Source organism: Sarcophilus harrisii, chromosome 4 (genome assembly GCF_902635505.1).
Source record: "Sarcophilus harrisii chromosome 4, mSarHar1.11, whole genome shotgun sequence".
In the NCBI taxonomy this organism is placed as follows: Eukaryota; Metazoa; Chordata; class Mammalia; order Dasyuromorphia; family Dasyuridae; genus Sarcophilus; species Sarcophilus harrisii.
The window spans coordinates 325679999-325702972 of NC_045429.1; the positions used below are offsets into that span (position 1 = coordinate 325679999).

At 38.6% G+C, this 22974-nt stretch overlaps 1 protein-coding gene across 1 annotated transcript in view; it reads right to left on the minus strand.

Annotated features, from left to right (window-relative positions):
* Positions 1 to 22750, minus strand: part of ITGB3 (integrin subunit beta 3) — a 69187-nt gene extending 46437 nt beyond the window's left edge. The window contains exons 1-2 of the mRNA XM_023502477.2: positions 22527 to 22750; positions 5007 to 5092 (exon numbers count right to left, since the gene is read on the minus strand). Coding sequence (XP_023358245.1) covers positions 5007 to 5092; positions 22527 to 22590 — 150 coding nt within the window. The 5' untranslated portion in view covers positions 22591 to 22750. The remainder of the gene's footprint in view (positions 1 to 5006; positions 5093 to 22526) is intronic.
* Between the last annotated feature and the right edge of the window lie 224 nt (positions 22751 to 22974).

Consider the following 22974-nt stretch of genomic DNA (forward strand, 5'->3'; position numbering starts at 1 on the left):
TCTAAACACTGAAAAATAAAAACTGTTTCCCACCCCTTTATCACTCTTTTTCATGATCACTGACGTCAGGGGTCAGGATTATAATTACACAAGGCTGCTCTTCAGCTCAGCACCCATTGATAACACTTAGACCAAACAGGCAGCAGTAGACTCAAGTCAGTATTTATTAAAGCTTACTTTCTATATGCCAGGTACTCTGCTAAGTATTAGAGATGCGAAGAAAGGCAAAAATATGGCCCCTGCTTTCCAAGAACTCACATTCTAACAGGGAAAACAATGTTACTCATTTAATCCTCATAACACCTCAATAAGGAAAGCTGATATCTCCATTTTTGTTATTCAGTTATTTTTCAGTCATTTCAGACCTCATTTGGAGGTTTTTTTGGCAGAGACACTGGAGTAGTTTGCCATTTGCTTCTTTAATTTATTTTACAGATGAGGAAACTGAGGCAAGCAGGGTGAAGTGACTTGCCCAGGGTCATACAGTAAGTCTCTGAGACCAGATTTGAATTCAAGAAGAATCCACCTGACTCCAGGCCAGATACTTTATCCACTATGCTATCTAGCTACTTATCTCCATTTTACAGATGAGGAAAATGAGGCTGAGAGAGGTTAAGGGACTTCATTCTTCAGAACAGCCCCATATTTAAGTTCTCCAAGTGAGGAACCTAAGGCTGAGTGAAATTAAATTACTTTTCTAGGGTCACAATGCTAGTGTTTGAGGTTTTGAACTAAGGAATTCTTGACTCCAAATTTAGCATTCTAATCACTAGACCATCTAACTGTTTTCTTACTTAGAAAAGTCATTTTGGAGACAGATAGTTGAGGCAGTAGATGGAACACCAGCTCTGGAGTCAAGGGGACCTGAGTTCAAATCCAATCTCAGACATTTACTAGCTATGTGATCCTGTGCAAGTCACTTAACCCTGATTACTTTCTTCCCCCCCCCCCCACCCCCAAAAAAAGAAAGGTCATTTTTTTTAACTACTCAGACTTTAATAGAAAATATCTATTGAAGTAGTAATAGAAAGTAATAGAAAAGAGAAGTAGGAAAGGGGTGGAAAATAGGGATAATACTCCAGAGAATTACTACCACCACCAGGATACAATGAGATGATTAAATCATGTGGAGGCTAGAAAAGTGACCTCTAAGTCATTCAATAAGATGGGAAAAAAGCTCCCTCCTAAAGTTGCATATGCTTGTTGGACTGGATATGGGTCTACCTATGACAAAGAAAAATGAAAACATCCTGCTACATGTTATAAAGAAAGAACTTTTAGCTGGGAGGCTGAAGACTTTAATTCAAATCTAGCAACCCAGTTACTAGGTGACTTAGCCTCTCTATAATATTTCCCATCTCTAAATGAGATTAATGCTGAAAGAAGCATCCTAGTTTATTGTTCAGCTGATCATCATGTCCAACTCTTCATGATCTTGTGGATTATAGAGTCTATGGGATTTTCTTGGTAAAGACACTGAAGCAGATTGCTATTTCCTTCTCCAGTTCATTTTACAGATGAGAAAACTGAGGCAGAGAGTTAAGTGACTTCCCCAGCATCACACAGCAAGTGTCTTAAGGGCAGATTTGAACTCAGGTTTTCCTGAATGCAGGCCTAGCTCTTTATAGACTATACTACCTAGCAGCCCACAAATAATTGATTTAATTTCATATAATAACCACGCATGAGCTTGAAATGAGGTCTCCTGACTCCCAGCCAAAGGCTTTCTTTAGAACAGGAAGCAGCTAGTCATCCCTTATCTTTGCCTTGTGAGTAGCCTGTTTCTTTTCCCAGCATACATCCTTTACTTCTTCCCATTGGTTGTATTCTGTAGTTTGCTCCTGCCAACCATGCACCCCTTTTTTACTTTCCGAGTGATATTAGTTTTTAATTCTTTAGAGATTATTGTATGTTTCATTGCCTTAAAGGAAGGTCAGTAGAATAGTGGTATTTAAAAATGGGTCTTTGTTTCCATAGAGTCACTAAAGGGAATTTGCAATTTCCCAAAGGCAATCTAACATATGCTCTCCTCCTCATGTGGTATGTGGTAAATTTTATATTTCTTTTTCTAGGTTTCAACTTAGATGGGATGGTGTTGGAAGGAAAGCAGCAAGGCTGAAAGGTCATTTATTGTACTTCAAACATTCCAACAATAACATACAAACACTAGGGATTGCTCATCCCTAATTTTCTCTGGTTTATACACTTTCCTCAATCCAAAGTAGTTTGTGTCTTTTGAAGATTTTATAATCTATTTTTCAAGATCCTCCCACAATGAGATGGGAAGGAAGAGATAGGGAAGAGGAGATTTCAATCTGGATGGTAATTGGAGAGGGTGAAGTTTCTGTGTTATAAGCAATAATATTAGAAATTTAAGATCACTTCTTCACAACTGAAAGGGACAGGGGCAATTCAATAGATAAATGGGGGAAAAAATCCCACACCTCAAATTGTATGAGCCTGGTGGACTGGACATAGGTGTACATATGGCAAAAATAAATGAAAGTACCCATCCATACATTCTGTGGGACTTTTGCCTGTGCATATGCCCTCCTGCTTAGAGAATTATCAGGACAGAATTCTGGATTTCTGCTTCCCGTCTCTCTAAACAATGTATTCTTTCCTTCTTCTATCACCCCTACTATTACCCACAAGTATTACCCATTGATACATTTTATTTCCCATTAAACCTGGCTTCTTGTGTCCTTCCCCTCTCTTTTCCCCTTTTCCTTCTATCCCTTTCCCCATCTCCTCTCTTTATTCAATAATAGTCATATTTTTTTTCCTAAACCACAGAATTTCTAATTCTCCCATTTCCACTTTCCAAGGGAATTTCTTAGCTGGTTTCCTGATTGGCTCCTCCATGCAAACATCCTCATCTCCTCATTTTCCACTCACAAAATACCAGCACTCAGCATTCCCTAAACACAAGCACAAAATTTGTCAGGCTTTTCTTGGTGTCCTACATTGGTATCCCTGAAAAATAGTTCCTTTATCTAAGAGCCACATCCCCCATTTCCTTAGCAGGAATCCCCACACACAGGGACCATACCCACTCAGAACAGTAGAAGTGATGAGATCAAGAAGGGGATAATGCTGCTCTTTTCCTAGATCTGCTTAGTCCTGAAGGAGAGTGACTAGACTTGTGATTTCATGGATCCATGGAAGCTAAGGGTCAGAGAACTTCCTCTACCAAAGCAAGTCCTGCTTTCTCTGCCTCTTCCTCCTGGAGCACTGAAAAATTAAGGTTTTTGTCCAGTGTCATACAGCTAAAGTGACTCTTGAACTCAGAAGCTCCTTAGGTCCTTAACTATTTCTATTTCCCCCTAATTTGGTGCAGGGGAAGAGAACAGACTTTAAGAAATGATCTCAGATTTCTATTATTGTTGTTTATAACACGAAACTTCACCTCCTCCAATTACCATCCAGGTTGAAATCTCTCCTTCCCTATTTCTTCTTTCCCATCCCGTTGTGGGAGGGGCTTGAAAAATAGATTGTAAAATCTTCAAAAGAAAACCAAAAAAAGGTTGAAATTCAGAGAGGAGGAGTAGGGAGACTGAAATGGGAAATGGGAAGGCCATATGAGACACAGGGGAATGTAAGATGGGCTGGGTAGGGCAGGGTAGGGATGAAGAGAAAAGCATTTCTCTCGTCTAGAAATGTTTCATTGGCTCATCTAAGACAATGTGGCCCAGATGAGTTATATCTCAGAAAAGGACTCGTGCAGAGAAACATTGAGGCCAAAACAGAGGGCAAAGCCAAGTCCTGCTGACCCAGTTGTCCTATTGCTCTAGGATAAGTACATATTCCCTTCTCTGGCTCCCTGATCAGACCTAATAAGATTTCCTATTCTGGAAACTCTCAGAAGAGATCGGTTACCACTTGCACATCAGAAAGTAGCTCTGGGATGAAGAAAAAAGGAGGCAATAAGTCTGGGTTAAGTGGTCAGAAAGTCTTGTCCTGAGGATGTAACTGGGATGGGGACAGCTCCAGTTCTTGGAGAGAAGACGGAAAGCTCCTTCTGGGGATAAATTCAAAAGAGTATAGACTGGAAGAGGCTTTAGGGAACCATTAGTCTTGGCCTTCAGTTTTGAGATGAAGATAATGACAAAAAAACATTATCTCAGGTCACATAAGAGTGAATACCAAAATCAGTCAGTAAACATTTCAATCAGTAAAGAAGCATTAAGCACCTACTATATGCCAAGCATTGTACTGAATGCTAGAATCAGAATTCTAATCTTCTGGTGACAGACCTAGTTTATTTTCTAGCACTTGTACTTCACCATTAAAAAAAAAAAAAAATGTGTCAGAATCCCATCAACCTACATCACAAGCCTTATGTATTGCTGGATTAGCAGGAATTGTTAATTAGCCTCTTCTTATCAAGACAGAGTCTCTGTGCCCCAGTCCTAAAGAAACATTCATGCCCTCAGAAATATTCATATTCTGGGCTATTACAAACTAGAGAACCCATGCGTAGACATAGCTAATCTTCTCACCACTCCAAGCAACAGAATCAAAAGTTTTGACCCAAAATTTCTTTCAGAATAAGCATCTTCCTAACTCTTGAGGAAAATTTCTTCTTCTCTATGCATTATTCATTCTTGAGATTTCTAGGGACAAGCAGATCCACCTCTAAATGCTACTTTATATTCTCTTCCTCCTTATAGAATCCCATGTCATTCTTTTATTTTTCCCCATAATTCCATTCCCAAAAGAAGGTCACCAAGGAGAGAAAGGGACCACTGCCCATTTGTAGGCAATACCAGGGTATCCAGGTAGAGTGAGGTAGTGTGCAGTGTCTGGTTCCTAGGTTCTATTAGTAGTTGTCCCAGGAAGCTATAAGGACTGAGAAAGTCCATTCCTTAAATCGAGCTTCCATTTTCTTCCACATCAGCAATAAACAGAAGTCTCCCTAATCTTCTATACCATGGGAAGCTCCTAGACAGCTCCTGAAAGAAGAACTAATTAAGCAGGTAGGTGGGGAGATGCCTGCTGCTTACCTCATCTGAGCACCAGGCACATAGAGGGCTCACAGCAAGGCACTGCTGGCAGGAACTCACCCCCCGGGTGGTGCAGACATTGGCTCCTGGAAAAAAAAAAAAAGATATAAAGGGATTAGAGATTAGTTGGGGCAACATATGTAATTATGACCTGTTTCATTATATTTGAATTTCCAGAGATACAAATCATTCTCTCCTTCTCTTCACATACACACACACACACACACACACACACACACACACATACACACACATCCCTTGCCTGTGGTACAGTGGAGAGAGCACCAGCCCTGAAATCAGTAAAACCTGAGTTTAAAATCTGGACTCAGAATCGTCTTAGCTGTATGACCCTGAGCAAGTCACTTAACCCCAATTGCCTCGGGGGGGGGGCGGGGAGGGGAAAGACCTTGAGATGGAAATCTTTGCCAAGAAAACGCCTAATGGGTTCACAAAGAATTGGACACAATTAAAAATAACTGAATAATAACAAAGCAACACTATGTACAACGCAGACCTATAATAATCACAAGAGTAGGGGGAGGTAATGAATGAACAGAAATACAAAAAGAGAGGAAATAAAATCCTTTCAAACAGGACTTAGAGCTAAATCCTTTAAGCCCATCTGGCCCAACCCCTTCATTTTATGGATGAAGAAACCAAGGCATAAAGAGATGAACTGATGTGTGGTATGGTAGAAAGAAGTTCAGATGTGGGATCAGAACACCTAGGTGGAAGTCTTGTCTCCATATATCATTTACTAGTTTTATGATCTTGACATTGGACCTCAGTTTCCATTATAAAAATGGGGATAATACCTGGTGTTATAGCTGTGGTCAGCACAGCATAGTGTATAGAAACAGCCATCTTTGAAGTCAAGATTTAGGTTCAAGACCTGCCTCATTCACTTTGTGTGCCCACAAAAAAGAGACAGTATTTCTGTCCCAGGAAGACTCTAAGTTGCTAATGAGTCTCCAGATCAAAGTTCCCAATGGAGGCAAAGTCAGAATAATAAATAAATAAAAATAAAGTTGTCCTGCCTACCACACAGAACTGTTCTGGGAACCAAACAAAATATACAGCAAAGCATTTTTTAAATGAAAAATCGAAACTTGAAATTGTTATTTTTACTGCTAATTCCTCTACATTCCAAGTGGTGACACACCCAATGCAGCTGCACTATTTGCACCTGCCTATTTATGCTACCGCCTAAAACCTGCTCTTTCCAATAGACCCTAAAAGCCTAAGGCTGAGGAAAACAGGAGGCCAAGCCGGAGGGGAAAAGGAGGACCTCCTGGAAACCTCTCAAACATCCTCCCTTTCCTTTTCCTAAGGGCAAAGGAATAAGGAATAAATTCTAGGATTTGGCTCTACTATTCCAAGATTAGATGTCACCGTAATGCTCTCCAGAAACCAGAGAAACATTGATGATAGGGGAAAGGAGTGGGACAGCCAAATTAGGACTGGAAATACTAAGCTGAAGGGCAAAGGTACTTAAGAGTTGGCTTTTTCAGGAAATCCCTCTTCCTCAGCTTAGATCAACTTCTCTGATAGATCTCTCCCACTTCCAAATTCTCATAGTGCTTTACCTGGATCTCTACCCTGAATTTATCTTGATCTCCTTCAAAGCAAAGTTATCTGTGTACCCAATCTTCCCTTGTCATCTCTAATATATATTGTAAATTCCTTGGGAGTAGTATCTATGTCATATCTAGATTTGTATAAGAAGTGACTAGCATTGTGCTTTCTTAATTAGTGTGTTAAATCAAACCAGCTTCTTCCAAGTAAACCTTCTTTTTTTTCTTTTTTAAGGAGATTTATTTAGATTTTTCTCCGGTTCCCAATGCAGTACTCAGAGATGCATATTATCAGGGCCAACTACTTTTCATAGCCAACTTTCTGTGACTGGTTATTTAAGCTGTTTCCTAAGTAGCCCTTTAGCCTCCCACTTGGGAGGAATTTTCCTGGATGTCAACGTGTTTTCCCAGTGTCTCCTATAGTTCTTGGGCTGAAAAGATAGTCTCGCTGTCCATTTTACCAGAAAATTATAAAATGCCTCTTCACACACATGAGCACATTTCCAAACATTAGAAGGGAGGTGGAATAGAAAGCTTACCAAGGAGAACTGAATTCTATTAACTAGTCACATGCTCTGGAGCAAGTCAGTTCTGCTACATGGGCCTTAGTTCCCTTATCTGTAAGGTGAAGAATGAGGGCTAAATTATATTGTGGTCAGATGGTCTCTTCCTAACTAAAATACTCTGTGACTAAGATTTGACACTCCATTGCCAGTTTAGGGAGCCCAGACCCCTATCTCTGACCTCCAACATCTAAGTCTATGATTTTCTATTCCATAAATGAAATTGCAGTTTATGAGTTGTTGTCATATTTCTCAGAGAAAGGCCTATGGTGCTGTATCTGTATTAAAAGTATTCCCTATGCACTCCAACACAACTTTCAATCTAGTATATTGAGTCTGCTAAAAGGCAGTTAATTCAAGTTCTAAGGGCTATATAGTCTGTGTTTACTGCTATAGGTCTTTAGCCCCCATTGTTTACTTCCCCCTAAACAGGTGCAATTAGATCAAAGCAAAGGCATTTATTCAGAAGGCATAGTGAGAACAATAACTACAAAATATCCCTTTCTCTCTTTTGTCCCCAATAAATTTGTGACGCACTTTCCCATGTATATACATCAGAAAAATGGTTACTGAGCATAATGGCAATGAGGCATATATTTAAGGAATACAGGTAGTCAAGGTAATTAAAGTCCCTACTACAACAGGATCTCAATGTCTTTTCTCCCCTTATGGAGTCTTCATGAAGTTTTCCCTTGGGTACAGCTCTTCTAGTCTTGCTACTGGACAATGATGACTCTGGAGGAAAGTTGGGCAGTCTTTTGTCTTAATTCTTACCTAACTGATAGTCATTAAATGGGAGTAGCTTCAGATAGACTAAGACCTGGAAAAGACCTTAATTTAGAAAGGTCACCATTGCATCCTGAGCCATTGCCAGATTATCTTCACCTTTGTCTTGCCACTGGACTCTGGAGGAGACAGAAAGGCTGACAACTTTGTGCTACTTTGCTTCATGCAAATACAATCCATGTGCTAGTCAAGAATCACCCTCATACCCCCATGTGCAAAAATGTTTGTGGCAGCCCTTTTTGTGTGACAAGAAACTGGAAACTGAGTAGATGCCCGTCAGTTGGAGAATGGCTGAATAAGTTATGGTATATGAATGTTATGGAATATTATTGTTCTGTAAGAAATGACCAGCAGGATGATTTCAGAAAGGCCTAGAGAGACTTACATGATGCTGAGAGATATGAACAGTACCAGGAGATCACTGTACACAATAATATCAATATTATATGATGATCAATTCTGATGGATGTGGCTCTTTGCAACAGTGAGATGATTGAGGCCAGTTCTGATAATCTTGTGATAAAGAGAGCCATCTATACCCAGAGAGAGGACTGTAGGAACTGAATGTGGAACGCAACATAGCATTTTCATGCTTTTTGTTGTTATTTGCTTGCATTTTATTTTCTTTTTTCTTTTTGATTTGATTTTTCTTGTGCAGCACAATAATTGTATAAATATGTATGCATATATTGGATTTAACATATATTTTTACCATGTTTAACATAGATTACTTGCCATCTAGGGAGGGGGGAAAGAAGGGGAAAATTGGAACACAAGAATTAGTAAGGGTTAATATTGAAAAATTATCCGTGCATATGTTTTGAAAATAAAAAGCTTGAACTAAAAAAAGAGAGAATCATCCTCATGATGTCATTCGATTTCTTTAGGAAGGACAAACAACAATAGCCCTTCTACTAGACAGGTTACTCAGCTTTCAGAGTCTAATCCTCTCTGCAATTCACTTCTCACTTGTCAGAGCTAATTCTTTCTTAAAACCAAAGTCAGTTCTCTGCCACCAGAGTCATATTCATACAAGCTGTTTCCTGTGTCTAGTCATTGATTCACTATATCTATCCATGCCTGACTGAAGAGCAGAATGCCTTCTGCTCCCTCAAATATAGCTCAAACCTTCAAACGGTTTGACTCATTTTTAAGGGCAATCAGTCACATGGCCAATAGCATTATTCCTTCTGGTTAAAAAAACAAACAATTTTCTACTCTTTGTAAAAGGATACAAAGTATAGAGGCAAGAATGTGCTGAAGCTGCTGAATCCAATTCTTAAATTTTCAGCATAAGCATTGATATAATGAAAATGAGCAAATTTCAAATTACAGATTTATTATTTTAATTATCTAGATTTAAGAAAATGAAGACTAAAATGTTAATAATGCAGATTAAACTTAAGAGATCTTGATCAATATAAAAACCGTGATAAGTAAATGCTATTATCATCTGTTTTATAGTTGAAGAAACTGAGTCAAGCAGAGAGTTTGTTAAGTGAATTGCACACAGCTAACAAGTATTTGATGCTGCTTTTGAATTCAAGTCTTCCTGATTCCAGGACTAGTGCTACATTTAAATGTACTACCTAGCTACCTATAGCACAGTTCTTAAACCATCCAGAAGTAAACATTCTTATCTATGATAGTAGCAGACCCAGAGATTACACTTACCCTCAAATACATAATTATACATAATAGTCAGAAAACAAAAACATAAGAGTACATGTCCATACAAGACAAGAAGTCTGAAACCAGGCTTGTCCAGCCAACAGCGTCTGGTCAACTGACTTTGACTCATGTGGTCACTTTCCCCACCCTCCTCCTACTTTACCTTTAGCCAGCTGTGGAAATAAACACCTCCACCCACCCCTTGTCCTTAGGCACAGGGTACAGAAAGGAATGGGCTAAATCTAGCTGAGGTCCCTGCCTCCTTTTCTACTCCCCTAATGGAAGTTTTTATGAAAACCTGTATGTAGGAATACCACAGGAGGATGTAGCAATAGTTAGGAGGATACAGGGGCACAAAGGGTGGGGCCAAAATTCGTACAAAAGCACTTATTGCCAAGTCCCTAATCTATCCTTGGGACTGACCAGTTTTAGGATAAACATGAGTAATTATTTTCCCCATCTTTTGGTTTATACATTTCAAGCAGATTTCTTGAGATTGGCTTAGTCTCCATTTTTGAGGAGTTATGCCAGTAGTTCCTCCATTCTCTTAAAATTAATCATGAATTTATCTTATGTCACTAAAAGAAAACTAAATGTTTCCCTTCATTTTACCTTTAAGTTCTGACACTAAGAGAAAGTATATCAGGGTTTGAAATATCAAGTTAAGAAGCCCTGCATTCAAATTCTATCTCTGACACAAGTTTATCATTTAACTTTTCTCAGCCTCAGTTTACCCATTTAGAAAAGGGGGAAATAATAACAATAGCATTTATTTCACTGGGTTGTTATGAGAATCAAATGAGATAATACATGTAAAGTACTTTGCAAATTTTAAATCGCTGTATAAATGTCAGATATTATTATTATTAAGAATATCTAAACTAAGCTTTTCCAAACTCTGCTCTGATTCCAAGAGGGTAGAAGTGAGCATTTTTAAATGCCTAGGAATTGCTCTCTCTTTCAGCTGAGAATTGTTAATTCATGAAGAATCTCTGGGCCAGAGCCCACGATGATTCAATAAACTCTTTCCTCAGAGATTTCTTTCTCTAAAATGTGTGGAAGGCTTTGTTTCCCAGTTCCACCCATTCATATTCCTCCTTTTGCACTTTAGGGCCCTGCCTCACCCCTACCAAAGACTGGCATCTCTTCCCAGGAACCTCATTTGAATGAACAACTTGAAAAGCCTTTTTCCTTTTGATTGTCCCCTCTCCTCTGACAAATCAGCCCCAGGAAAAGAAGCAAGATGGAGTTTTTCTGTTAAACCCTCTTTTGGAGAGTCTCAAACTCCAAAGCTTGGTCTGAATCAATGAGCCAGGAAAATTGAAATTTTCCTTTTCACTGCCACAAGGCTATTGAGGAGGTTTTCAACATAGGTTCTAGAGATGTAGTCTGATGGAAGTGGATATCTTCAACAAAGAGAAGATCTAATTCAGTTCCAAGTGATCAATGATGGACAGAATCAGCTACACCCAGAGAAAGAATACTGGGAAATGAGTGTGAATTGTTTGCATTTTTGTTCTCCTTCTCAGGTTATTTTTACCTTCTGAATCCAATTCTTCCTGTGCAACAAGAGAACTGTTAGGTTCTGTACACATAGATATACTATAACATATTTAACATGTATAAGACTGCCTGCCATCTAGGGGAGGGGGTGGAGGAAGGGAAAGGAAAAGTCAGAATAGAAGTGAGTGCAAGGGATAATGTAAAAAAATTACCCATGCATATGTACTGTCAATGAAAAGTTATCAAAAAAATTTTTTTTAAGTAACAAAAAAATAATAATAATAAGATGATAAATCCTAGAAAAACATAGGGGAATCCTTGCTTCCTTACAATCCCATTTCTACAGGAAGCCATTCCTGGTCCCCATAAATTCTTCCTTCTGTTGATTATTTCCAATTAATCCTGTGTATATCTTGTTAGCACATGTTTATGTGTTGTGTTTCCCACTATACTGAGAACTCCTAAAATATAGGGACTATCATATCTTTCTTTATATCCCCAGGGCTAGTACAATACCTGGTACATCAAAGGCACTTAATAAATGTTTATTAATTGGCTGACTTCTCCAAAGATAGAAAGATCAGATTTCTCATCCATATCACAAGGTTTTGGTGAGGAAGTCTAGCATAGGAAAGTAAATGAAGCCAGAGAAAAAATAGATTTTTGCAAAGAGAAGACCAATAAGGAGAGAGGAACTATATGATTCCAACAATATTACCAAAAAGTATTCCTACTAATAAGGCTGTGGCTAATCAAACACAAATGATTTACTAGTTGGAATTAAAAAAACATGAAATGAAGAGAAAATAGAAGAGAAGGAAGGGATCTAGTATAAGGCAAAAATGCATAAATGAATATTTTGCAAGACACTTTGTCCCAATATGACAGGATGTAAAAAGTCAGCCCTTCTATGATAGAACACACTCACTGTCATCTATAGGTAAGCCAAGTTGGCACTGAAAGTCATTTAAGGGGAAGTGATGCAGAGTTGTTGTTTTCTTTTGTTTTGTTTTTGAAAGATTACACTGTAATACAACAGTAATCTTTGTTATGGTTTGCCAAAGAGGGGACCAGGGAAGCAGCTGGCCCAATTCTTGGATTGGATCCCAGCTCAACCACTAACCCTGGACAGGTCACTTCCTGTGGAGATGAATGATAGGTCAGGATATGAATGATTTTCCATTATAATCACTTGGCCCAATGAGCCAATGATGAGAATGAGCCATGTCAGACTAACTGATTAATCCCAGACTGACAGACATTAATTGACCTTTGAGTCTCATTTTACTCAGTAGGAAAGCTACTATGATCCCCATTATACAGATGGGAAATCTGAGGCTCAGATTAAGTAACTTTCCATGATCATACTAGAGAGTAGTGAAGAAGGAGCTCAAAACATGTATCTTCTGATCTCTGGTCCAGGGTTATTTGAACTAAATGATGTTTTCCCCTCTGTGGATCTTCTGTGTGACCAGAATCATAATGGTTCCTGTTTCCTAGGATTGTCCCCAAAGGGTAGATTTAGGTCAAAAGATAGTACTTGAAGAGAGGCAGGTTTCAATTTATGGCAAGGAAAATCTTCACAATCAATAGAAATGTCCAAAAGATAAATAGGTTATCTTGGGAAGTAGTTGGTTTCCTCCATAAGGAGGTTTATTGGAAATTAATGAATGAATGAGTCTTCATTAAGTACTTACTATGTGACAAACTACAAATAAAAACTTCAAAGACTATCCCTGTCTGTTAGGAGCTCTCTTTCTAATAGGAGAAACAAAATACATAGCTAAGTGATGACCAGGGAGTGATGTTTTAGCTCAAAAAGTTTGGGGGAAAGGGAATAAATATCTATATAGTGCCTATAGTAGGCACTATTATGTTCAATATGGTCAGAAATTGCCATTGTCCTTGTCACCTTTAATTTCTTTTTTTTTTTTTTTTTGAGAAACAAAGCAATTAATATGGCTAAGAGGGAAATATTTTACATGACTGCACACGTCTAATCTATATCAAATTGCTTGCCTTTTCAAGAAGGATGAGGGGAAGAAAGGAAAGGAGGTAGATTTTTTTTTTAAAGTTTAAAATTTTGTTTCTATATATTTGGAAAAAAATAAAAAGAAATAAGAAAGAAAGAAGGTAATATAGTCTACTTACTACCTATAAGAGTTTGAACAAGTCTTGTCTAGACTTTAGTTTCCTTTTCTGTAAAATGAAAAGTTTGGATTAGGTAGTTTTTAAGCTCTCTTCCAGCTTCACTCTGATGAAATTGACAGTGAAAAGTTAATAATGAGAACAACTTTGCCTAGCTTTGTAGAATGCAAGCAAATATTGGGATGGTGCTGTCTCTGCTGTCCTAATGTTCTTGTTGCCCTCTGCTAATTATTGTTCTGCAGCCTTGTAGTTACTTCTCCTAAATGGCTTAGAATACTATGAATTCAAATTTTCCTAAAGTCCTGGGAAATGTTATCAATACTTGTCCCACCCTATTGCCTACATTATTTACATGCTTCAGCACAGCTTGATGTGACTGTTTTTTAGGGAATTCTGACCATCCAGATGTTGTGTTCAGTCATGTTCAACTCTTTATGACCCCATTTGGGGTTTTCTTGGCAGAGATAATGGAGCAGTTTGCCATTTTTCTTCTCCAGATTATTTTATAGATGAGGAAACCGAGGCAATCAAGGTTAAGTGACTTTTCTGAGGTCACAAAGCTGGTAAATGTCTGAAGCTAGATTTGATCTTTAGTTGAGTCTTCCTGACTTCAGACCAGGTATTCTATCCACTCTCATGTCAAGTTCCAGTAAATAGTTAATTTTTTTCTAGAGACCCACTATTTTCTCTTTTCTGACAATGCAAATCACAGTCCCTTCCAAGTATATATGTGAGTCGGTGTGGCTACAGTCCTTTGAAAGGCTGGTAATTACCAGTCCTTTAAAAATTTAATAAGACAAGTCCTCAAAGAACAGAGTTGTTTTTTTTTTTTCTTTTGGTTAGATCCATTCTGATTCCCATAGGAGAAAGTCTTTAATGAACAAAGAAATTGCTGATAAAACTACAAAACAACATCTAAGTTACCACCAAGTCCTGGGCAGTTCTTCAGGGTTTCCCCTAACCCAGCTTTGTCCTGCTGATGACCTCCCTCCAAACCTAGCTTTTCATTTCTGTAGCTATTTCACCTCCTGACCTGATTTCACGTCTATGTGGTATATAGCAATGTTGTCGGAAGTGATCCATTCTGCCTCTTTTTGCCCAGGCATTTGTTTGGAAATGAAGCTCTTAGAGCCAAATTTATTTTTATTTTTTTTAGAAACCTTAGTCTCAAAATAACATTTTTTTTCTTAGATTCATCTGGCCCAGAAGAGTATGACTCACTGCCTTTGACTACTAACTCCTAATTGTTCCCAGGAAGAGAGAACAGGAGAGTCTTCAATATACTTAAATCTCTAGCTATTTAACCCTTGAAAACCTATGAAAGAGCCTGTTAATAGTCCAAATGCATCAGCCCACCTGGGAATCTTAGAATCCCAAAAGTGGATCTCAAGAGAGTTCCAGCATAGCCACCTGCCTTTAGTTAAATAAAAGCCCAAACTATCTAGACCAGATGGCTTTAGCAAATCATTCCAATGGATTGATCACTTTGATGGTCAAGATTTTCCTTACTACACACAAAATCAATCTTGAAATAAAATAAATGCATTAAATCATGGGTAGCAGAGGTACAAATTCCCTATTTTGAGTAACTAGGATGGGATTGGATGGATCATAGATTTAAAGCTGGAAAGAGCTCCAGAGACCAAGTAGTCCAACCCCCTCTTTTGGATGAGGTAACAGAAGCCAGAGAAGTTAAAAATTAAATGCTCAAGCATACTGATAGTAAGTGGTAGAGTCTGGATTACTACCACTCTGCTCTACTTCTTGTTGCTGTTCAGTTGTACCTGACGCTTTGTGACTTCATCTGGAGTTTTCTTGATAATGATAGTGGAGTGGTTTGCCATTTTCTTTTCCAGATCATTTTACACATGAGGAAACTGAGGCAAACAGGTTAAGTGACTTGTGTAAGATCATACAGCTTATCATTGTCTCAGGCTGAATTTGAACTCAAGTACTCCTGATTTCAGGACTAGTACTTTAACCCTGTGCCACCTAACTGCTCCCACCATGTTCTACTAGTAATAGTATCAAATAGAAACATACTCCTAGGGGGTGTATATTAACTTTATAAGCTACAAATTAACATTATCTGTGTTACATTGTATTTTTATATTTTAACTTAGTTTGGCCTTGGCAATGGTCTTATGGCTCAGACGACACCTCTGTTCTATGTAATGATTATCTAATCAATATTTAAGAGTTTACTGTGTACAGTGTTGTGATAAGTGCTGAAGAGATACAAATTTTAAGTCAGATGTGATTCACATCTTCATCGAACTTAATGTCTAATAATAGGCCATGGGATTTAGAACTTGAAGAGACTTTTAAGATTACTTAATTCAATCCCATCATTTTACAGATGGGGAAACTGAGAAGGGTGAAGTGATTTGGCCAAAGGCACCCAAGTATTAAGAAAGTAAACTCTGATTCAAATACTGATCTTTCAGTATCCTTTCCATTGTACCATACTGTCTCTTAGGCACTATTTGTTCCAGGACACATTAAAGGAGGCAGCTAGATTGCACAGTGCATAAAGCACCAGCCCTGGAGTAAGGAGGATGAGTTTAAATCTAACCTCAGATGCTTACTGGATGTGCGATACTGAATAAGTCACTAAACCCCAATTACCTATTTTAAAAAAAGTGTTTGGGAAGGAGGGAGGGTTGTGATGAGGACATTTCTAGAAGTATTACAGACAAGGAGGGAAGAGATAGTTTTTACAAAATTTAACCTGGGAATCTAAAATATAAATTTGGCTGGCATGGTAAAGCTAGGAGAGTCCAACTGTGTCATTTTCCAGTCTATCCCTCTTTTTCCCTGGTGTCTTGAACTCCGCCATCTGCCCAATAAGAAAACTGGCCAAGTTTCAAAAGAGGGAAGATGGAATGAAAAACCACCAGCTCTGTGTGGTTTGAATGGCTTATCCCTGAAACTGTCCACTCTCTTTCCCGTTGATAATTATCTGTCTGCTGATTCATGAGCTGTGGTTTTTGTGGGTACTCTTCCTGGCTTTTTCTGAAAACAAGAGCGAGAGGATAAGCACAGCTGAGTATGGGTGATAAGTGGAGGCCCTAGGTAGGGTGAAAAGTTAGAGAAGAGGGAATTTCAATTGGAAAAGTCCAAAGGCAAGGACAGACTTCCTCATCTACTCATTTCCTCACACTTTTCTTTGACATCTGTCCCCAGCGCCCCTCCCTTCTCAGAGACTGGAGAAGGGAATCCTTACCTATCATAACCCCAGGAGAGAGAGGTGATGACCTTCATAGTGACATCAAGAATTGTAGCAATGGTTGTTCCCTGGAAAGCCCATAGTTCTAGTCTGGACACCATCTTTATTGGAGAAATCATCTCTGACATATTTAAGATATACTATCTCTCCCTAGGATGTCTAGAATTGAATAACTCTAGAAGCTCCTATTTCCCCATCTGTAAAATGATGGAACTGAATTAAGTAATCTTAAAAGTCTCTTTAAGCTCTAAATCCCATGATTTATTCTTAGACATTAAGTTCGATGAAGATGTGAACCACATCTGTGCTTATTCACAAGAATAAGCAATGTTCATGGAAAAACTCCATGTAAATCAGGTAATAGTAAATATAAGCTTATTTTACCATTGATTTGCAAGATACTTTAAGAAGCTTATTTTGGGGGCTACTAGATGGTGTTGTGGATAGTGAACCAGCTCTGAAGTCAGGAACACCTGACTTCAAATCCAGCCTCAAACACTTAACACTTGTTAGCTGTGTGACCCAAAATAAGTCACTTAATTCTAACTGCCTCACAATAACAATAATAATAATAATTTTTTAAAAGAAGCATATTAGTTAATTCCAAGGTTTTGCCTTATATACAGTCAATTGATAAAGATGGGAATGGAAATACAGGCATAATGCATTATGAGCATTATCCCTAGAGTTGTGAATTAATAAAACTACTGTGAAAAGCAATTTGGAGTTATAGAAGAAACTAAAATGTCCATGTCCTTTGATCCAGAGATTCCATGGCTGTCATATACCCCAAGGAAGTTACTAACAAAAATAAAGACTCCATATATGCCAAAATTTTATATCAACACCTTTTGTGATAGCAAAAAATTGTGAGCAAATTAGATGTCCATCAACTGGGAAATAACTAAAAAATTGTGGTACATGAATGTAATGGAATGTTATTGTGCTATAAGAAACAGCACACATAATTGAAAAGATTGAATAACAATGAAGAATAATAGTACAATATTTGCCCTGCTTTTCTCACTGGATAAGAAGTTTAAAGGTCATCTACTCCATTATTCAGATAAATCATTCAAGACCCAGGGAAGTTAAATGTCCACGGTCATACAAATAATTCTTTTAATAGAGTGTGACTCTCATCCTACCTTCTCTATGAAACTTAAATATCTCATCTCTTTCCTATCCCCTTTTTCTTCCCTCCCCCCAGTTATGATCAGACCTCTTTGATCTACAAGGTAACAGAATCTCTAGGAATTCAAAGCCAGACCTAAATCCTCTTTGTCCCTAAGATTTCAGATCAGTTCTGGGTTTAATTAATACTTTGAGTTATTATTTGGTTGACCTGACCATAACAAACTCAAATCTAAAGAGCTCTGAGGCCTAAGGTAGCCTACCAGTGCCTACCTAACTGGTGGTGTGTAAGAACCATTGTTATATTTTCAGCATAAATATTTGTACCTTGGAAATTAGCAAATAACATAAGCTGGGGCTTGATTTACTGTTTTGTTGATTGTCTAAACAAGAAAGTGATGGCGAAAATGTTATTAATGTAAATAATATTTAAAAGGGCAATGCACTTTTTTTTCAGAGTTGGTTGTTAAACATTTACCAGAACACCAATGGGCCTAAGCTTAGCCCTGCTGCAGAAACTCTAAGAAACTTCTGGCTCTTCTCATCCTAGATCTACTCTGAAGGCAGAGAAAGCAACTAACTCCTCAATCTAAGACCAATTCAACATTAGATTACCAGGTCCCAACATTGAACAGAGAATCTATTCTGCAATTGGAAACACTCTACTCTATTATCTTTCAATCAGTACTACGGTAGTACCTGATTTAGGTAAGTTTCTGAGAGGCTAAAGGATTCAAGAATAGGATGCTAATGGCTTAGCACATTCTTTGCCACTCCTTCCACAAGGCCTGTATGTATTCTGGGATCCTCCAAAAGTTCATAAAAAGGGGTCATCAAAGAAGGCTCCTTGAATTTACAACTCACTGTTCATGAGAAAGGGACTCTTCAACAGCTGATTATATGTCAACCAGAGCTCTTAAACAGCTCCACATACCCACAATTTAGTCTTACCAGGAAATCAAGCAATCAAAAATCATTAAGTGCTGACTTAGCAAAGGTGCTAAGGTGACAAAAATAAAACAGTTCTTGCCCTCAAGGATCTTGTAGTCTCGTGAGAGAGATGACATGTACAAGTGTGGGGTAACATACTCCCATAATCTATGTTACTGCAGAGACTGAAAAATGATGGATCTTTTGAGCTTGGCATTTTTGAGTTGTAATAGGCTGAGCCAGTGGTGTATCTGCATGAAGTTCTCAGCATTAATATAGTGAACTCCTTCATAGGAGAGGACTGAGCTATCAGATTGCCTAAAGAGGGACAAATTAGCCCAAATATCCCTTCCACATCTCAGGGGTTAGGGGAACAGCACCTATCCCCCCACAGTCGAGAAAATTCATGTAAAATTTTTTAGCCCTCCATACCAGAGAAGAAGTGAATTGTTATGGTATTAAAAGACAACATATGTCTTTTAGTTTTATTTTTAATTGAATTGAATTAAATTTTAATTTTAATTTTAATTTTAATTCAAAATATGGAATACTAAACATATATTTTATGCATTTCTGAGTTTCTAAAACTTTTTCGGTGTCATTTGCTGGCCTTCACATATTGGCTATGACTTCCAAAAAGCTCCCAAAAAAATCCCTGTTTAATTTCTTATGCCAACACACAATATATCACAACCTCAATGGATAAGTCACAATGTAGAAGGGATAATTGTCATCAGAATTCTCATGTTAATTAGAATAGGACAAGGTATGTGAATAGCCCTTATACTTCTAGGATGAATGAGATAGGAAGACTTAGTCATTTTAAATAAATACATATATATGCAAGATATGTACATATATATAATAAATAGAAGATAAATTTTATGGGATAAAGGCACTAGGGGAAAAGTGGGTATCAGGAAAGGCTTTAAATGACAATGCCATTTAAACAGACTTTTGAAAGAAACAAGAGATTCTGATGTAGAGGTGATGTGGGGATGCATTTCAGGCATCAGAACAGATCAAGAGATAAAAAATGAATTGTCAAATGTGGGGAAACAGAAAAGTGGTTGGACTGTAGCATGTGGGATTGAATACAAAGACTGGAAAGTTAAATTAGGGACAGATTGTTAAGGGCTTCCAAACTAAACAAAGGAGTTTATGTTTGATCTTAGAGACAATAGGAAGCCACTGGAATTTATTGAGTAAGGTAGTGACACACCAGTTTTACATTTGGGGAATGTCATTGTGGCAGTTATATAGAGTAGGACTTCTTAAACTTTTTCCATTCGTGACCTACCTTTTCACCTGAAAAATTTGTATGCAACCCCAGGATAGTAGGCATATAAAATAGGTATACAAGCCAAATATTTATTGATAATAAATCATAATTTTGCAAAAACTCCTATTAAGTTATGTGACTTCATATGAGGGTTGCAATCCACAGTTTAAGAAGCTTTGGTGTAGAAGATAAAATAAAGAGGGAAAAGAGGAAACAAGAGTAATGATTATGAGACTATTAGTTCAATAATAGTTCAAGTAAGAGGTGATAGGAGCCTAGGATTATGGTCCTGGGAGCAGAGAAAAATGACTGGAAGTGAGAGATATTGTGAAAGTAGAAATGACAAGATGTGGCAATCGATTAGAAGTGTAATGTGAAGGAAAATGAAGGAACAAAATAATGACAAGGCAATAAATTTAATTAGTCAAGCATTTATTTATCACTTACAGGGCCAGGTACTGAACAAAGCAATACAGATACAAAAACAGAAACAGCTCCAACAACTATCAAGGAACTGATATTCTAAGGGAAGAGACACCAGATACAAAAATAGGTAAAGGCAAGATACACAGAAAATGAATGGAAAAGGGAAACTTAAAAGCAAAGGTTCCAGTATCTGTGAGGCCTAGAAAAGAACATCTATTAATGGAGAGCTTGAACTGTGTTTTGAAGGGAGGCAGGGATTCTGAGACTTGAAGAGGAAGAGCATTAGAGGCTTGAAGAATGTCAGTCCAAAGATATAAAGTCTGCAGAAATATTGGATGTGAGAAAGAGTAAATAGAATGGTATAGCTGGGTTGTAAAGTATATATAGAGGATGAGAAGCCAAGAAGAATGGAAAGGTGGGGAGGAGTTAGACTGTGAAGAACTATAAATACTAAAGGATTTTATAGTTGATCTGGACATAATAGGAAGTCAGGGGAGTTTATTGAGCACTGGATTGACACTGTCATGCCTAAATCTTAGAAAAATCACTTTAGCATCTGTAGGGACAAGGAACTAGAGTGGGAAGATACATGAGCTAGGTTAACCAATTATCAGATTACTGCAATTGTCCAAGGGAATAATAAACTAGGTTGGTAGCAATATAGAAAGAAGGAGACCTATTCAATTATTTATGAATGATGGGAAGGCTAATGAATCCAAACAAAAATGTTTGGGAAAGGTATACTGGAAGAAAAATAAAATGAATTGTTTTGGACATCTGAATTTTGAGATTCTATATTTAGCCAGTTTGTTTACCTGATTTTTATGGGACAATAATATTGTAGTCAGTAGAAGTGGGAAAGTGAATGACTTTTACAATAGTTTATAAATTACAAATAATTTAGAAACTATACATTATTATATTTGACATTTATAAATAATCATTTCAAACCTTAAAACATGTATGTAAATGTCATCTATAATTACTAATAGCCTCAGCAATACAAGTCAAATGCCTCCTCCAAACAGCCTTCCAGACAACTTCCTTCTTGGGCAATAATGCCCTCTTGGGTAATATCCACTTTATCTTCACACAGTACTTTGTGTTTTAACTCCCTAATAAATATATGCTCTAATATTGTGTGTTACAGTTGTCTGCCTTTGTCTTATACCCTACTATTTCTTATTATTTCTCTCCCCACAGTAACTAGGAATGGACTCACTGCACTTTGCATGCAGTAGATCTTTTTTAGTTGATTAAAATATTCAACTTCGCAGTCCCCTGAGCATGTAAATCTCTTAATAATTTAAAAAAATCCCCAGAGAACAATATTCAGATAGCTCTGGGTTGTTTTGACCCACACCAATATTTTCAGCCTCCCCAAGAAGGAAAATTCCAAAAAGTAGCAACTGAAGCCCTCTCCAACACCTCAGCTTCCCATTCCTCTCAAAAAAAAATGCCCATGTGTATCCCTGTGGATTCACTAGCCAGACTATATCTCACCCAGGTTGACTGAAGGGACCCTTCCTGCCTCCCAGGTGGGGATGTAAATGGAGCTGTCTGCTTGTAACCCAAAGAGGGGGTGGCCTGAGATCTACAGCAGCAAGATTTAGGGACAAAAGAGTTAGACCAAAAAAAAGAAAACAAAGAGTCCTAGAGACTCTTTTAAGTTCTATTCCCCATTGGAGCATCCTACCTGTATTTGTATCAGGATGACAGCTCCCAAGACTCTCTTAAAGAAGGAGGAAACCCACCTCTGCTGTATAGCTCTAACTAGCCTTCTGCCTGAACATCTGCACAGCAAGCCTACAGTATCCACTGATAGTGGAGGGAGAGGGAGGAAGAGAGAGAGAGGTAGAGGGAGAAAGAGGAGAGGGAGAGGGAAAGAGAGAGAAAGTGGAGGGGGGAGGGGGGGAGAAGGAGAGAGAGTGGGAAAGGGAGAAAACACGCGACACTAGCTGTTCCTAGAGCAAACCCGAAATAAGACATCAGGCAAATAACCACATATCCCCGGTGAGCTGCAGAGTAAGAAGTCCCTGCACCAAGGATGGGCACCCAACGGATCCGCTATTGGGACAGGGGTGTGAGGCAGAAGCTGCACACAGCGGACAACACCCGACAGCTCGGGATCACTCGTTCCGAAGTCTGAACCAGCACAAGTCTCGGTCGAACCCCTCGCGCTCTCACGGACTGGGCAAGCTTTCCGGGCAGGGAGCTGGGGTTGCTCAAACCCCGGACAGCCTCGGAACCCGAGGCCCTTCTAGTGTCACTTACCCCGGACTCTGCCCGTCAGCGCCCCCAGCGCCAGCAGAGCCAAGCAGAGCTCCCGCAGTTCCATTCTCGACTCTCCAACCCAGGCTCTGCAGTCCCCTAAAGTTGGGTGCAAAACTCCGGACGCCCTGTGGTCTTTTTCCCGCCCCCCACGGCTTCCAAGAGGGTGGGGACGGATGAAGGGGGTGGGACCTCGAGCGGGTGGGGGGCGGAGTAAACCACAGACTCCCTCCCTTCTACTTTAGAAGCCAGCTGAAAAGGGAGAAGGAATTGGGGGGTAGGCGGTAGAGGGTAGGGGGAAGAGGGGGCTGGTTCTTATCACCTTAGGGCTGCTGCCAGCTCTCCTCACTTAACCCATCTAATTCAACCTCCTAATTTTAGAAAGGAGGAAACCTAAACTCAGAGAGGGGAAATACTGTCCCCATTCCTCCTCCCACCTCCTTTCCCCATC